At 34.3% G+C, this 18030-nt stretch overlaps 1 protein-coding gene across 6 annotated transcripts in view; it reads left to right on the top strand.

The window, feature by feature from the left end:
* ADAMTS3 (ADAM metallopeptidase with thrombospondin type 1 motif 3) overlaps positions 1-18030 on the top strand; it is a 223273-nt gene that overhangs the window by 188224 nt on the left and 17019 nt on the right. For 5 of the 6 annotated variants that reach the window (XM_039845409.1, XM_039845410.1, XM_039845411.1 and 2 more), the window contains 12 exons: positions 363-468; positions 1040-1183; positions 1817-1949; positions 3923-4036; positions 5809-5954; positions 7156-7331; positions 8507-8640; positions 10129-10252; positions 11926-11982; positions 12224-12307; positions 13660-13740; positions 15550-15713. In XM_039845409.1, the coding sequence (XP_039701343.1) occupies positions 363-468; positions 1040-1183; positions 1817-1949; positions 3923-4036; positions 5809-5954; positions 7156-7331; positions 8507-8640; positions 10129-10252; positions 11926-11982; positions 12224-12307; positions 13660-13740; positions 15550-15713 (1463 nt within the window). The remainder of the gene's footprint in view (positions 1-362; positions 469-1039; positions 1184-1816; positions 1950-3922; positions 4037-5808; positions 5955-7155; positions 7332-8506; positions 8641-10128; positions 10253-11925; positions 11983-12223; positions 12308-13659; positions 13741-15549; positions 15714-18030) is intronic. The other variant, XM_039845408.1, reaches the window with a different exon arrangement.

Raw genomic sequence — 18030 nt, 5'->3', positions numbered from 1 at the left:
GGAAAAAAGTAGACTGATGATTTTCTTTTCAATGTTGATGGAATTTCTGGCTCCCTTCATTGGTATTATGATACGAAGGACCATTCACTAAAACACGAAGACAAGGCTTAGTTGGTGGGCAGAACAGAATGGTAACCCGGGCAGTTCCTTCCCTTAGGAAGGGAGAAAATGCGGACCCAGTGAATCTTTTTAGAGACCGTTACCTGTGGTTTTCCCAAGAGAATGTGGCACAATGCTAGCAGCAAAACAATACTGTCTCTGTTTCCTGAAAGGCGTTTTTCACCCCTAGGCAAAGATCCAGTAGTAATTCTTAATGGGTTTTCTCATAAAACGAAAATAAAAGTAATTGTTATTCTCTACAGGATATGCTCCAGTCACAGGCATGTGTCATCCAGTGAGAAGTTGTACCCTGAATCATGAGGATGGTTTTTCATCTGCTTTTGTAGTAGCCCATGAAACTGGCCATGTGTAAGTCACTGTTGACAGCTATAAAGGGGGGAAAAAAAAGTCTTTTCTTTACTTCTTCTCTCAGTATTGTTAACGCTTTGGGCAGAGTGCATGCCAGCATGCAGCTCTCGGCACTTGCCAAGTGTGAGGAGCTGAAAACAGAGAAGAGGTCATGCACTGAAACTGAATGAATGACTGGCTTGCAGAGACACCCCTGCATTTTTCATAGCTATAGAATAAGAAAGGCATTTCTGTCATATTTTTCTCTTATTTCACAATATCTGTAACTCCTCCACAAAAGCCATTTTAACTTAAAAAATACACATTTCCCTGTACAGGATGTCCTTACTTAATGTCGTCAATAAGTTCTGCAGCTTTAAGCAAAACAGCGTATAATGAAAGCAATTTTACCATAGGCTGATTGATATAAACAAGAGTTAAGTTCCTGCAGCATCTCATCGATGTTACAAGGAAATGACATAGAACAAAATGATGTTGTTCGAGGGCCTGCTGTACTTATTTTTAAAGCATGAATAAAGCAAAATCCAGGGCCCTTATATTCTTACCAGTGAGGTATCACTTTGTGTTCTAGGTTGGGAATGGAGCATGATGGACAAGGCAACAGGTGCGGTGATGAAACTGCCATGGGAAGTGTCATGGCTCCCTTGGTGCAAGCGGCATTTCATCGTTACCACTGGTCCCGATGCAGTGGCCAAGAATTGAAAAGATACATTCAGTATGTTCCTTTCTGCATGTCATGAGAGCATTTATGTCATAACAGAAATACAGACCTGAAACTGCCTCTTAGAACCTTGATCATAACAAAACTCCCAGTAAAAGAAAATTTAAAAAATAAACATTTTCTTGTGACTCAGCTTTTGACACAATGGTCCCATAATGTAATCACAGTATTTTAAGCCATAAACCTAGAATTTAAGTGATTTTTTTAAACTACGGTTTCTTTTTAGTAAATTCTTTATGGAATCTTTGACTAATGGTTAGATTCGAGTTGAGGGTGTGGAAAGGATGCTTCTGCAATGCCTGCATAGTTTACCACCTATACCGTATAGCATGGTGTCAGCATTTGTTCTGCCATGCCATGTGGGAGTTCAGCTAGGGACCCTAATAAAGCTGTCACAGTTCTACTGCATCCCTAAATCATGCTTGTCTTATTTTCCTGGAATGAATATGGGCGAAGGATTTTTTTTAATGTAATTAAAACCAAAACCCTTAAAGATATACTTTTGTGGTCTTGCTCTATGATTCGATGAAATTCCAGAGTATGTAACCTAAGATTACTTTTTTGTTAGGAGATGATAAAAAAAAAAAAAAGAACATTTAACCACATGCACTATTGTTCTTCTTACAGTTCCTATGACTGTCTCCTTGATGACCCTTTTGAACATGATTGGCCCAAACTCCCGGAACTTCCTGGAATCAATTATTCTATGGATGAGCAATGTCGTTTTGACTTTGGAGTTGGTTATAAAATGTGCACTGCGGTATGTTACTCACAGTCAATTTAGATCTTGCTTCTTAAATCTATTTGTGTGGCTTCTGTTTGGTGAGCTTTACAGACTCACTGGTACAATTATAAGAATATCTACCAGTGATTTTGTGTTTACTATGTCACTATGTGCTAAAGTGCTTTAATATACTATCTTTTTAAATATACTATTTAATCCTGTGGCAGACTAGATGGCCGTTGGTATACTTTTACTTTACAGATGAAAAAGCCAAAACTTACAGATATTAAGCAATTGCTTAAGTCACACATCTGATAAATAGGGGAACTGGATATTGAAATCAGAGTTGTCCAGCTCCAAAACTTTACGCTCTGTTTGTTTTCTTGGTTTTTGTGACCTTCAGAGATGACTTTTAAGCCTTAGAAAGGTTGCTTTTCATTAGCTAGTTGGCCAGGATTCCATGCAGCTGTGGCCATAGAAAAGGGTTGCGCTGGTATCTCTTCGTGTGGGAATCACATGGGATAGCACGGAGATCAGGAATATGGGTTTCATAGTCAGACCAGTAGGTCATCAGGGCCTGGATCTGACACATACTAGATATAAGACTTTGACCATCTTATTTAACCTCTCTGGCTTAGATTCCTCATGTGTAAAATGTGTATAATAATAGTATTTATCTCATAGACTTGATGTCAGGATTCAATTTGATAATGTAACTAAAGTGTTTAGCACAATGCAGACACATAATAAATGCTCGGTGGAATCTGGTAAAGCCAGTCTTCCACATAGCTATTCAGATTAGAGGTATGTTTCATTAAATTTCCACGTTGAACTTCAGTAGTTCATTAAAAAGAAGAAGAAATGGTTTTTTTATATGTTGGAGCATGCTTTATGGGTTAGAGCAAGAAAAATAAGTATTTAATGGTACAGAAAAGAAGTTGATCTGATGTTTGAAATCTTCCATATGCAGATATCTACAGCCATTTGGTCCATCTGTAAACTATACATACATCGTCAGCTCCTAATTGCTCGCATTAATGTTTTGACTTGAGAATTCTAAAGCTTTGGGTCAATGTTGTGGAAAAGTGTAATTTCTGCATTAAATAATAGGAATTAGAGCAAAAAACGCAGGTCCAAAATGAGTACCAATTAAGAAAAAGCTCTGACCATAAAGCCATATGTGGGTACTTACTGGTCGTAGGCAATGATATGTGGGTAAACTGGTGTTTGATCTATTTTTTAATCTATCTAAAGAATGGTAAGATGTTAGGAGAGCAGATGAATGAAGAGCGCACACAAAATGTATGCTTACACATACATTTGGATATTATAATGTGGTGTTTTAGGAAAACAAAAAGACATTCTTAAGTGAGGAAACCAGGACTCTAGTCTGGCTCTGTTACTGTCTTATTTGTAACCATAACTATAGCCTTGCCTCGTAACCCATATTTCTCAGCCGTAGATTGTTGTGAAGCTCAAATATATGGAAAATATTTGTAAACTACATGAATGTATTGTAATAGTTTGTTATACCTAGACTGCATTATCTTACATAGAAACTCTGACAGGTATTTTCTGTTTTTAGTCAGCTCATTATGGACATTTTTATTATTTATATCTGACTAGTTCATAATGGGATAAAAAGAAGCTTGAGATGTGTAAAACCATTATGTTTTTACATTCAAAATGTTCATAACAATTACTGTTTTTAAAATTACAATATTGTCTATTCGAAAACCACAAAAGAGAAATAGCATGCAGAAATATTGCATCAATCGGACAATCTCAGATAAATCATTGTTTAACACTGTTTTAGAAAAGCAAAATTAAAGTAATCTGTACTTGGAATTTTTAGACAGTATTTTTTTTCTCAGCATGCTGAAACATTGACTATTAACTTGAAATTAAAATATCCAAGAAACGTGATGTGAAGAAACCGCATAGGACATATTCTTGGTGCATGTCATATTATCTGTACTTCATTGAGATTTTGATTCTCTCTCTTCTAGTTCCGAACCTTTGACCCATGCAAACAGCTGTGGTGTAGCCATCCAGATAACCCCTACTTTTGTAAGACTAAAAAGGGCCCCCCACTTGATGGGACTGAATGTGCTGCTGGAAAAGTGAGTTTTATCTATTTGTACAATGAAGATTTAAGATATGTGGCATAATAGTCATCTTTAAAGTCTGGAAAATGATGAACATAGTTGTTTTGTCTTTTTCATGAATACCATAGTACATGAGATTTCATTATGGAAATGCGGTAACATTGTGTACTTATTTCCGATGACGGTAGAAACAAATTACCACAAGTTTGGTGGCTTAAAACAACAGAAATTTATTCTTTCACAGTTCTGAAAGCCAGAAGTTTAAAATCCGTTTCATTGAGCCAGAATCAATGTGTGGGCATGAACATACTCTCTCCAGGAGCTCTAGTGGAGAACCTGTTGTCACCTCTTCCAGCTTCTGGTAGCAGCCTGCATTCCTTCACTTGTGGCTGCAGCACTCCAGTCTCTGCCTCCGTAACCACATTGCCCCTTTTCTTGTGCAGATTTTCCTCTACCCCTCTCCTATAGGAATACACAGGATGGCAGTTAGGGCCTACTTGCATAATCCCCATCTCAAAATCCTTAATCTAATCATGCCTGCAAAGACTGTTTTCCAGATCAGGTAACATTTACAGATTGCAGGGATCAGAATCTGACATCTTTGGCACCACTATTCGGCCCATTCCTGATAGACTAGGAAGAGGCAGCTCAGCAGAATAGCTGGGCCTCTATTAATAGGATTTGATTTACTTGCTTGCCTTCCACCCCTTGTGAAAGTTGTTCAGAAATAAAGTCCTGTGAACTTATAGAAAAGATTTGGCCTTGCTCCTTTGGGAAAGATGCCCAGAGGTTTTAAATCTCAAACTGTGTAGTCAGGTCTGAATGCTCAGAAACTGGCCAAATGCCAACCTATGCTACTCATAAGGGGAAAGATCACTAATCCCCGAACAAAGGCATGTTAAGAACTCAAATTGAAGTGGCTTGACTAGTTTGGAAATAAGATATTATAGACAAAACCAAAAGCTGGCAAAGAAGATTTATTTAGGTTTTAGTTCTTTTAAAGCTCTTTCAAGCTCTATTTTAAATGTTTATAAACTGTACTTGCTACGAACATTATAAGCATAATAATAATAATAAAACCTGCCATTATTCATGTTTAAACTTTGTTAGGCACTATTGCTAGACACAATACATAGAATGTGTTTGTTACCTTGAGAAAATTTAGTATTGGAAACTTTTGACTAAAAAATTAAGATCAATAATGAGTTGATTCGTTTTTGTTTTATGAAAAAGATCCTCTAAATCAACTCTGAACATCCAACTTCTCTAAATATATTTGTGTTATATATAATTTTACCAACATTGAGTTCTAAGAAACACTTCTATTGTATGTAGGACAAAAAAGCAAGTCAAAATAGTAGAAGTGAAAAGAACTAACTGCCGTACACTGAGCCCTGTAAGCTACGTGCCTCTATGGTTTCAGGGTTCTAATAGTCCCCACTTAATTTCTTCCTGGTCAGATGGTCTTATATTACTGATGATCCTTTCCGGGACCCAATTTTCCCCATTTCCTATTGTGCAAATTGGGTGCTCAAAATCATTCTTATTGCTTATGTTTGATACTCACCCATAAATGTAATATTTAAAATTTATATTCAAAAATGCAAGTCTAAATTAACCTTTCTATAGGGTACTTTATTGTTATAATTGCTTTGGGGGTAATTTTAAATGCATTTTCACCTGAGGGGCAGGGAGCGATGGAGCCTTTCAATTGGTGGTTCTTATGTAACAACTTCAGCTGTAGCGGATGCATGATTTTCATAATTGCCTTTTGTCATTTTCCTAAGTGGTGCTATAAGGGCCATTGCATGTGGAAGAATGCTAATCAACAAAAACAAGATGGCCACTGGGGATCATGGACCAAATTTGGCTCCTGTTCCCGGACTTGTGGAACTGGTGTTCGTTTCAGGACACGCCAGTGCAATAATCCAATGTGAGTGTGACCCCTACAGTTCTGGTTATTTTTGGATAGGCCAGAAAATGCTTCAATAGAATGTTATTAGTATTCTGTTTCATGAAGTACATGTAAAATATAGAACATGACAACTAAAGGTTTAAGTGTCTATTTTGAGTAAATCTCCATTTATCAATTTTGTGAAGAGTAGTCAGTGGTGAAGAGGAGAGGCTCGAGTGAAGAGTAGAGACTTTAAGTAAATTGCTGTTTAGGAATATTAAGGAGCTGAGCAGGGGAAGCCCATCAATCCATCACCGTGCTTTTAGGACCTGGGCAGTGAGGCCATGAGGTCCCCTGCAAGTAGCACAGGCGCATCAGGGCGGAAGCAGAACCAACCACAGACACTCAGGGTTAGAAGGGAGATGCTTCAGAGCAGGGCAACAGAAAGGTGGTAAAAGAAGGCCAAAGAACTGTTGGAGGGGAACGTTATCCATTTGCTTACCCAAACTAAATTGTTTGAATCTTTATATGCTCAGCAAAATTTATTTTCTAAGGGGAAAAAATAACCGAAATATTAAATTTAGGACATTCTTCTTTGTCTAGGGTTTAACGTGTGAGCAGCCCTGTGTCTCTGGAAGCAGGTTGGCTCTGAACATGTCTTTTATAAAGACTGAGTGTCATATACCTGTCTTCAGAGGAAGAAATGATGGTAGTATTAGTGGAAGTCAAAAAACAATAAAAATTGTAGTAATAAGAGCAGCTAAGGTTCACTATGAGCCATATTCTGTTCTAAATGTTTTAAATATGTTAACTCATCCAGTCCTCTCAGTTTTTCTCTAAGAAAGATGGGATTAATATTTGCATTTTAGATATGAGGAAACTGGGCATAGAGCTGTCATCCAAGTTTCTTTGGGTTGCATCTACATCTTTTATACAATGTAGAAAATATAAATTTCCTGAGTCTATATATATATCTTCCTTTTCTTTATATACTTTCACCATGCATTTGAAATATACTGTTTGAAAAGCTGCTTTAAATTGAGTTTGGGGTACCCTCCCCAACCCCCAGCAGAGAGAGGATGGTGCTTTTGGAAAGGGATTGAAATTAGGAAGTATGAGTTCATTCACTTGGTGCTGGGAGCTCAGAAGCTCTGGCTTTCTGCCCCCGAGCACTGTTTCTGCAAGCTTCAACTGCTGGACCAGAGCCAAAAGGCCTTTTAAAATGTTGTCTTTTCTTTAGGCCCATCAATGGTGGTCAGGATTGTCCTGGTGTTAATTTTGAGTACCAGCTTTGTAATACAGAAGAATGTCAAAAACACTTTGAGGACTTCAGAGCACAGCAGTGCCAGCAACGTAACTCCCATTTTGAATACCAGAACACCAAACACCACTGGTTGCCGTATGAACATCCTGACTGTGAGCAGACACCCTCTCTTTTCCTGCTGTGTGGATGGTTCTTAAGAGTTGACACTTTGTCTACACCAGTCCCTTGGACTCTTGATTCCTACTTGGTACTTAGAAAACTTGGTGCTTATAGGGGTAAGCCCTTCTGGGTTTCCAGGAGTAAGGCTAACAATACTTTCTGTAGAGGTGAGAATTATGGATTAGTTCTTGGCAAGCAGCACTGCTGCCGTCACTACTAAGACGATCAGTGGAAAGCAAACAAAACAAAAAGCATGGAAGAGAGCTTCAGTTTTCTTATCCAACTAAAATCCCTCAGCTAGGAAATGCTTTTGGAATATTTGTGATCTGTCATTTTTCAATAACTAGAGGAAAATATAGTCCTTTTACAATAAACACTAAAATTCACAGGAACAATTAAAATGACTATTATTTAATAACAACAGGCATTTTACAACCTTTTACTTTTGTACCATACACTAGTTATTAAAAAATACACTTGGAAACTACTTTTTAATGTTTCACTTCTTACCCTTGCATTTTCAGTTAAATATGTTCAAATGGAAACTTCTTGCTGTATTTATTTGTGTGAATAAGAGAAAATAGTTACATGATTATCAAGTGATATAATATACTGCTGAGTTCAGTTTCAAAGCTGTTTTAAAGAAAAGATGCATCCATGTAGGAATTACATGTTACATTACTTTGATCTATTTTGGTGAAGTGAGTCACATAAATTATATTAAATTTAATTAGTAAGATTCTACAAGTGGCAAAAACTACACACAGTCATGAGATCAAAAAAAAAGAGAGAAATCTTTTAATCTAAGTGTCACTAGAAATAAATTGGTCCTTAATTAAAATTTTTTGAAGAGCTGCAGTTAAATCTACGGTTGTCATTTAACCTGATTTGCTTGGGATAGTCCCAGTTTCTAGCTGCTGTCCCGGAGTAGTTAGGAGTAGAGCCCCTCTTCACTCTCAAAAGTATCCCAGCATAGATGTTAAATCATATGGTCATCCTGGTTAAATGAAACAAACACCAAATATGCCTACTTTCCCTGTTTTATTTGTACTGCATTTTATTTTCAGGAAATTATGTCGAAACTTTCTATTTTAGAAATAAAATAAACTCTACTGCTCAAATATACCACTTTATGTAAATAGTTGATTTGATCCTCCATCTTATGCAGCCAAGAAAAGATGCCACCTTTACTGTCAATCCAAAGAGACTGGCGACGTTGCTTATATGAAACAGCTGGTGCACGATGGAACGCGCTGTTCTTACAAAGATCCGTACAGCATATGTGTGCGGGGAGAGTGTGTGGTGAGTTATAGCTGCTCCCCCCACAAGCTCCCTGGAGTATTTTGCAATTCTACTTTTACTATCATTCATCTGCATATTTACAAAAATTTTTAACTATTTCTTATCTGTGAAATCACATTATCATGAAAATGTATGAATAGTTCAGCAGCTAAACTAAGTCTGGGAGAAACTACACTTAATAAAATCAAACTTCGCTCATTTGGCAGAATTGAGATTTAAATATAGTTTTTAATTTCTAGCCAAATGCTTTTTCTAGGTTACTCTGATGTCTTTCAGTAGGGAATACAACTTGGGAACAATGCCTTTGCGCATTATACTAGTAGCCATCTGCTATTAATATACAAAGTCTTTTTTTAAAATTTGATGCTAAATATATTTTATCTTTTGTGTAAGAGATAATAGAAACTTCTCTTTCTCCTTCTCTCTCACCTTCCAATTGATTTCAAGTTTAAACACTGAATTTCACATCAGAACAAAAGTAGTGAAGATGCAAAACCTGGAGGTTTTGCCCCATTTAGTCTTTTTTATTTTTTAATGCAGTTTATTTTCTTATTCATGTTCACATACAAGTTAAATTGATATGAAATTATCTTTATTAATTAAGCACATTGCTCCTATTTGGTTTCTTTTCACTTCAGAACAACTAAAGTGTTATATTAACTGATCTTAAGTATACGGACACCTCATAATTGACCTAAAATTTCCCTGAAAGTAGAATCTATATTTTGTTTATCTTTCACCTTTCACAGACTCTAGTAGGCAGTGGATGTGTCATCATTATTTTCTCTGCCCACTTTCATCCCAAATTTATGAGTTCAGTGGCATATCATGTATCATTATCCTACACTGATTTATGTGAAGGACCTGCCCCAGTTCAGAAAACCTTTAATAGTTCCCTGTTAAGTTAATGTGAAAATGTAAACTCTTTCTGATACTCAAGGCCTTTCATAGCCTACGCTTAGCAAATCTTTCACTCTCCATGCCCTGTCATACCACACTAATTTTCCATTGGTTTAAATATGGTTTAAAGATTGTACTCGGAAGCCACTTTCCTTGAACGTAGAACTTCTGCTGTGCTGTTCTAATCCCTCTGCATTCCTGAAAAGCATTTTCACATTCTCTGTTCCTCAGAGCCCTATGAAAATCTTTACCACTTTGGTGAAGTTTTGTCTTACATCTCTAACCAACTTGTAAAGCTCGTGCTAATATACAACTCACTATTTTATTATACGAAAGCAACAAGAGAAAAGCACCGTCTTTTTTGTCTCCTCAGTATCAGCTTACATCTGTGCTTGATAAATGTTTTATGATGATGACTGCATGATGGTCATGAGACTGGGAAAAGGTACAGCTCAACCTACAGTATAAGTTTGGTGCAAACTGCCTGATTTGGGCTCCCAATTAAAAGAGATGGGTCATCATTCTCTAGGAAGCAGGCCTTGACTTGGCACATTAAAATCAACCACATTTAACATCTTCTCTCCCCAGAAAGTGGGCTGTGATAAAGAAATTGGTTCTAACAAGGTCGAGGACAAGTGTGGTGTCTGTGGAGGAGATAACTCCCATTGTCGAACTGTGAAGGGGACGTTTACCAGAACGCCCAGGAAGCTTGGTAAGATGTCTCTCATGGATCTCTATGATTTGTATTTTTTGCGACTTCTTTTAGGACTGCAGTATTTTCTCTATAAATATAACAAAAACTTAGCTGCTGATTGTTTTTATTTAGATTACCTTTTAAGGAACTATTTAAAAAACTGAATTCATATTCCATAGCATTTGTGACAAAAAAATTATTTACTAAATTTTGATAAGGAACAAATATTATCAATTATAGTAGTTAGCTAAAATCTTTTTTTTTATTTTGTGTTTTTAATAAAATGCATTAGACCTAATAATTAGGATTAATGCTTATTTCGAATTTTCTGTCGCATCTAAATTCTTGATCAGAAGTTAAAAAAAAATAACAAGTTTGGATACAACCTAAGATATTACATTCGTTTTGCTTCTTTTATTTTAAAAGTAAAACATTTATGCTATTTATAAATCTATAAATCTAGGGTTTATATTTCACATAATTTTTAAAATTTTATATTAAATAAAATTGAAGTATAACCAAAAAATAACTCAAGGTATAATTTTCATGTGTGTGAACTTTTGTGCTTGTTAAATGGTCAGTGACCTGGACTTAGGCATCTGGTGATGATTCAGCAGATGAAACAAAAACACTAATATACAAAAAATTAGTAGTTTTATAATTATTTATTAAAATTTTCATAAAAGATTTGGATACAAATATTTATTACTAAATAATTTCTTTGAGTTTGTAACAAATATTATTCACTTATTTAATAAGAATCTACTGGGCAAATGTTTCTTGTTATTCAGCATTTAAAGATAAATTTGATGTGGTGCTTCTCTTGAGAAACTTCTCTTACATCATCTAAAGCACTGTCAGTATACAGTAGTCTCTTAGAGAATGATTGAAATCAAAATAAAACAAAAACAAAGAGATTTGGTTTATTTTGAGCACATTGTCATGGTGGTAACTTTCCCTTTTAGAAGAAAAGAAAGTTTAAAAAAGTTAGTCTTCATCCAAATGGAATAGTTCTCTTAGTTCTTTTTATTTTTCTCATTATACCTGAGCTACCCAACTCAAGCCAATTCCACACATACTTGTTTTACTCTTTGATATACTTAGGGCAGCAGAGCTAGGCGACTCTATTCTAATGTGTTTTTCTTAGGCATTCCCTACTCTAGTTACTGATGTCTTTGCTATTCCTATGTGATAATTAACTATGTTTTATACTTTAAAGATTGTTAAAAAGCAAGTATTACTATTTCTGGCAGATTATAGTATTTGAATAAAGCAAACAGAATAAAAATTTTATACATCTATAAATATATGTAATAAAATATAAATAATGGTTTCGGTGCAGTACAATGCAATTTTCTCCATCTTATGAAATGATTTAGTGTGCTTTATTGCAGTTATTTATTATTATTTTTGGTATAAAATCATTCATTTTTTTCCAGAGTGAATTAATATAAAGAAAAACGTTTTTGCCATAATCATTTATTCTATATTATGTGTAATATGAAGTAGTAATACTTTTTTTCAGATCTCTTAAAATTTATACTAAACCTGAAAATCAAGGTCAGAAGAACAGAAGAAATCTTTCATCAGCCATACAGATTCAAACTGTTCAAAGATAATCTGACATCCATTTCTTTGCCCTAATGCTATTATCATAGTCATCCAATAGACTAATTAACCTTTTCCAACAGGGAAACATTTAAGCAAGAGGTGCCATAAAGAATTGAAGTTGCTGGAAAATGAAATCTGCAAGTATTCAACTTCAAATCACCTATATCATTTCTCATTCACGCTTAGTCTTACTTTCATTGACTATTAACAGTTTATTGGCATTAGCTAACTATTATAAATGCATTTTGACTTCAATATATAAGATTACAGAACATATTTTATATCTTACCTAATAAATATATAGTTTATTGTATAGTCAATGAAACAGCAAGACTGATAAACATGAAACCTCCACTAATTAAAGACATTCTATTTAAGGGAAGACGAGAGGCGCCTTCACTTTACCCAAAGGAGCTCGTAATATTTCTCTTGCTGAAACAAGGGAAGCTAAAAATGTACTGGGTAAGTTGTAGCAAATTGCAGAAAGATGGGCATCCATAAATGACATCAAGCTGTTTTGCTGTCCATGGCATCTTAATAAGCATGTTACTCCAAGCCATCGCACACTCAGGCAAACATGGTACCTTTCATGTCCTAGACTTTACCCAGGCCCAAATGCTAAAAACTCTGACCCCAAAATGACTATTCTATTTAGTTAGCCATTAATGAAATTGTGAAAAGTTGAGTAAGTCTACCCATAGGTAGATATTAATTGTCCATATACAAATAACAAACAGGTTTTTTTTTTTTCAATTCCATCAGTAACTGTATTTACTACTGAATTTCTTTCAATATTCATCCTGTAGTTTATGAATTAGATGTTTCATAATATAAAATGTCAATTGCATCATCTTCCTATATTCCTTTATTTTTGATGGAAATGTGATATAACACTTGATTTCTCTATTTGCCTTGACTATAATTGATCTTGCTTTGACTCTTGGGATCTTAATTGCAAGTGATCTTAAGGTAATTTTTAGAATATCTGATAATACTGAGAAGGTTTGTTATATATGACATTAACTGTAATAGGATTAATATATGATTTTAAAACCCAAGGCAATTCATTAAACATATTGATTTTATAGTATTTGCATTAGAAGATTGAGGTTAGGGTGTGTATAAAGGCAATGCATGATATAACTTGTAGATATTTTCCAACCAAATGGTTTGGTCAAATCTACAACACATATTTTAAAAACATTTCCATTATAAAATTTGTTAAATGCTTTAAAATTAGTTGCTGATCACAAGAAAAATAAAAGCTGTTCACTAATTTATTTTGTAATTCCTTTAGAATAAAGTAGGCTTTTAAATATAAAGATACTTTATTATTTAGAAGGTTAGCTATCTATACTCACCACTTAAGCTTTTAAAGTAATATAGAAACAGATAAAATATCTCAAGAAGTTCATCAACTAAGTATTCTAAAACTTGTCCCCATTTCAAATAAGTGGTCTAGAAAAACTAAAATCCCTTACAGGGACACAGAAGAGTATAGTGTTTGCCTGAATTGTTGTTGACACAATTCATAGGTCAACACAGGCTGAATGGCTAATAGATTGGAAACAAGATTAACTCTTTTCTCCCTCTTTAATTAAAAAAAAAAAAAAAGTTTTTTTTTTTCCTCTAATCTCATGCCAGATGTCATACAAGCTACCAATGCTTAGAAGTTAATTTCTGAAACTGCTTCTTTCAGTTTATGGATACCCTCTTCTGCGTGCAGGAGCAGTAAGAATGTAGTGCCTGACTAACCATGGTTGTTGCTTTTGTTTTCTTCTTTGCTTCCTCCAATATTTACTACACATGCACAGGGTACCTTAAGATGTTTGATATACCCCCTGGTGCTAGACATGTGTTAATCCAAGAAGACGAGGCCTCTCCTCACATTCTTGGTAAGTGTTCTTGTCTGCTGGCTCTGCTTTAACATGCACTTCTACATGGAAATGTCAAAGAAATCATATCTATTTATCTACTGAAAGACAGATAGATATGTGTGTAGATATGTGTGTGTGTGTGTGTGTGTATATATATATATATGTGTATATATATGTGTATATATATATATGTATATATGTATACATAGTATGCAGGATTCAAATTTTATATAAATGCATTATTATGTGATTTTTTCTTGGTCATTTCTCCCAACCATTCTTTGTTTAAAACAAGAAATATTCAAAAATAGAGCTTTAATTTTTGGTGACTCTTGGGTTGGTTCATTATTAACATAAAGAAAAAAATCATTTGGAAATTTATACTTTTTATGTATTTTTGCTCTGTATTAGGGAATGAGAAAAATAAATATGTTAAAATGTACTAAATTAAAGAATGATATCAGAAAAATTTGCCATATTTATGTTGGCAAATTAGTTCTGATATGTTGGTTGATGCTATACTGTATACCTCTCCTTACTTTTATTGCGTTTGAAGTTCTTTGACTGAAAAGCTACCACATGTGAATTTTCCTAGTCTAATGAAAATTTTCCTAATATCTGTTATGTGTCTAGTTTATGACTGACATATACAGATCCATTTGCATGGCTGTTTATAATTTCCAAAAGAAGATATTTTTTTCCCTCCTTTATGAAAGGTTCATGTAAAAATGTCACTTTAAAGGGTTTTATATTTGAAGTGTATGTATAAATGCAAACATAACTTTTGCATATTCCTTGACATATTAAAGCACTGAAAAGATTTCTGAAGCTAAGGCATCATCTGTCAAACCCATGAAAATTTGTAAAAAACTGCTTATTTAAATGTGAGACTTAAAAATGAATTAGTTTCTGATGCTATAGAATTTCTTTAGTATTTAAATTGTATTCACTACTAGATTTCATAAGTCTAGCAGTCAGCCACAGTTCTTTTTCCAGTAATTAAAATTCCTTATCTTTCATCCTAGAATTCAGATTATTATTCTTAGAAAAATTAGACTAATTTAAAAGCTCAAGAAAGATAAATGCATTTAACTGAAATTACTCATTTTCTACACATTTTCAATAATGGTAATAATATGAAATTATATTTTCTAACATTATATGCTGATAAATACCTCCAAACTTCAAAATCCAATGTATTTTTTTATGCATTAGAGAAAAATTTTTATTTTACAATATATAGTAGATCTATAATATGTTATAAATTCTACTAACAGCTTTTATTCTAGCATGTAAGTAGGGAATGTGGTCTTGAAATTTTGTAATTATAAGAACTAATTATTTGTTGGCCTAAAAATTAGTTCAAATACATTGAGTGCCTATAAATATTTTGACTAATTTGAAAGAGATACACAGTAAAGAAGCCAATATGTTAAATGCTAAACTAACATGCATGATTTGTATTAATTATTGTAGAAGTATTCATAATTTTCTAAATATTTCCAGGTTTCTGAGGAAATGTATAGGATTAGTGAGTTAGAAACTGTTAATCTCTTTGACAATGTTTTCAAATGGGAACATTTCTTAGTTTTTTTCTTCTATATAACCATCTTGGTATTGTTTTTGACTAGTTAGAAATGCTTCTTGAGGATTTTGAATGCCTAATAAAGGAATTGGGACTCATAGCAGAAATAATACTCATTTCAATTGGCTTGATGCTAATAAACAGCCTTTGATTTATAGAAGAGGATAGACTTACTATAGATCATCAAAGCTGTAATATGCTAAAATAAAATGTCTGCTGGTTACTAATTTTGCTTCCTTTAGCTATTAAGAACCAGGCTACAGGCCACTATATTTTGAATGGCAAAGGGGAAGAAGCCAAGTCACGGACCTTCATAGATCTTGGTGTGGAATGGGATTATAACATTGAAGATGACATTGAAACTCTTCACACAGATGGACCTTTACATGATCCTGTTATTGTTTTGGTATGTGGTATTATAGGCTCATGTAGTTGGTTTAGTTTATAATTTCGTAATTACTTTATCTGAAAACACTTTGACTTCAAACATTGAATATTTACTTGTTTTTCTTTATATATTCCATTCATCTGCCCCTCAACTCTTCGTGCAACTTTGTCATATATTTTATTATATATACATTATAAACTAAATAATACAGTATTGTGATTTTTCTTTAGTAATCAGTTATCCGTTAAGATAAGAAAAATTGATTTTTATATTTACCCACATATTTACCATTTCTGATGCTCTTCATTCTTTCCTGTAAATTTGACTTTACATCCAGTATCATCTATCTTCAGTATAAAGAACTTCCCTCAGCATTTCTTGTAGTTATGGGTGTGTGTGCTAGCAAAGAATCTCTCAGCTTTGAATTATCTGAAAATAACTTTATTTCACCCCATTTTTAAAGGATATGTTTACCAGATACAAGCTTTTTGGTTACTAGTTTGTTTATTTTCCTTTCAACGCTTTAAAGATGTTTTTACATTGTTGTAGGGAGTTCGGGGAATTTCAGGGCTGATCAAGGAAATAGATGTGACCATGAGGTGGTGGTAGCACACACATGCAGAATCCATCTTTGACTCATTTATATAACTTCTGTCTTCTAGAATTCATCATTTCAGATGAGAAGTCAGTCTCATTTATATTGCTGCTCTGTATGTATAGTGTCCATTTTCTCTATTTTTTAAGATTTTTTGTTTTGTTTTGTTTTGTTTTAGTGATTTTATTGTTAGCTTAGTTTGTGATATTCTTTGTATCTGCTTGGAGTTCACCAAGCATCTTGGCTCTGTAAGTTAAACTTTTTCACCAAATTTGGGTTAGTTTTCCATTATGTATTCAAGTTTGTTTTTTTTACCCCATCTCTCACTCATCTATATGTATGTTATACCACTTGAAATTATTCCATAAGTCTCTTAGACTTTTTCATCCTCTTATAATCTTTTTTCTCTGTTCTTCAGGTTGGATAATTTTTACTGAACTGTGTTCAAGCTCACTGACTGTGTATTATGTGGTCTCCAATCTGTCGTGGAGATGATGCAGTAAATTTTTCCTGTCAGATACTGTACTTTTCTTTTCTAGAATTTCTATTTTTTTAATATCATTTCCATTTCTCTGCTGAAATTTCCATATATTTTCACTTATCATGTCTAATTTTTTCTTTAAGTCTTGTGTCTTCATGTTGTCTGCTTCCATGGGCTCCTTTTTTTTTCTTTTTAATGAGTCATATTTTCTTCTTACTGTCTTTCTTATTGCACACTGGATATTATGGATGGTAAATTGTAGGGCATTTGTTTTATATTGTCTTCTTTACAAGCTGTTGGGTTTTGTTCTGTCTGGCAGTTAAATTATTGTTGGTTCCTTCTGATCCTAGAGGACCGGTTTATTCTTCAGTAGGACTAATCTGTGTCAGCTTGTCCTTGTTCTTATGACATGGCCTTTTTGGTGCTTTACCTGAATACCTGAGGTCTTAATAAGCCCTTTTGACTCTGGCTGAAGGAGAACTCCCATATCTTTCAGTCCTGTCTGACCTCGAGTATCTTGTCTTGCTCTCAGGCCTGCAGCAACCACTCATTGGTAGATAGCGTGGTGTCTTGGCCTGAGCATACACAGACCAGCCTTCAGTCTAGGGCTTATGCAGCCCCCTCTTCCTTGGTATCCTGCCCTGCCTTCTACCTCCTCTGCTCAGTGAGACTGCTGTCTTGGCTGGGGCTCCTGCTCCTTGTGCCAGGGTCCAGAACCTGGCCCTGTCAGGAAGCCAGGACCTGGCATGTTTCTCTTCTCACAGGGATCATTGTCCTTTACTGCACTGTTTACTGCCCAAAAAAAGTTCCCTCATAGAATTCTGTCCAGTTTTATTGTTTTTAATATCAGGAAAGCTCCTCTATTACTCTCTCATGGATGAAAGCAGAAGACATAGACTTGATTTGAAAAATATTGTTGCATTCTATATACAAATATTTATTAGACTCTATAAAAATATACTAATCTAAAACCAAATCTTCCCACTCAAATCCAGGTTTTTTTTTCCCCTTTTGAAATTATTTCCTTTTGGTAAAGCATCTGTCTGTTCAAATCTTTTGCCATTCTTAAAACAGGGTTTTTTTTTTCTTTTTGTTTAGTTTTAAGAGTTCTTTATATATACTTGATGTAAGTCCTCTGTGAAATACGTGATTTGCCAGATATTTTCTTCTAGTCCACAGGTTTTTTTCCTTCTTTTAGTCTTTCACAGAGCAAAGTATTTTAACTTTACTGAAGTTCAATTTATCAAATTTTTATGGGT

This window comes from Pteropus medius, unplaced genomic scaffold (genome assembly GCF_902729225.1).
Source record: "Pteropus medius unplaced genomic scaffold, Ma_sr-lr_union100, whole genome shotgun sequence".
In the NCBI taxonomy this organism is placed as follows: Eukaryota; Metazoa; Chordata; class Mammalia; order Chiroptera; family Pteropodidae; genus Pteropus; species Pteropus medius.
The sequence above is the reverse complement of the archived record's forward strand: the minus strand, read 5'-3'. Positions and strand labels throughout refer to the sequence as shown.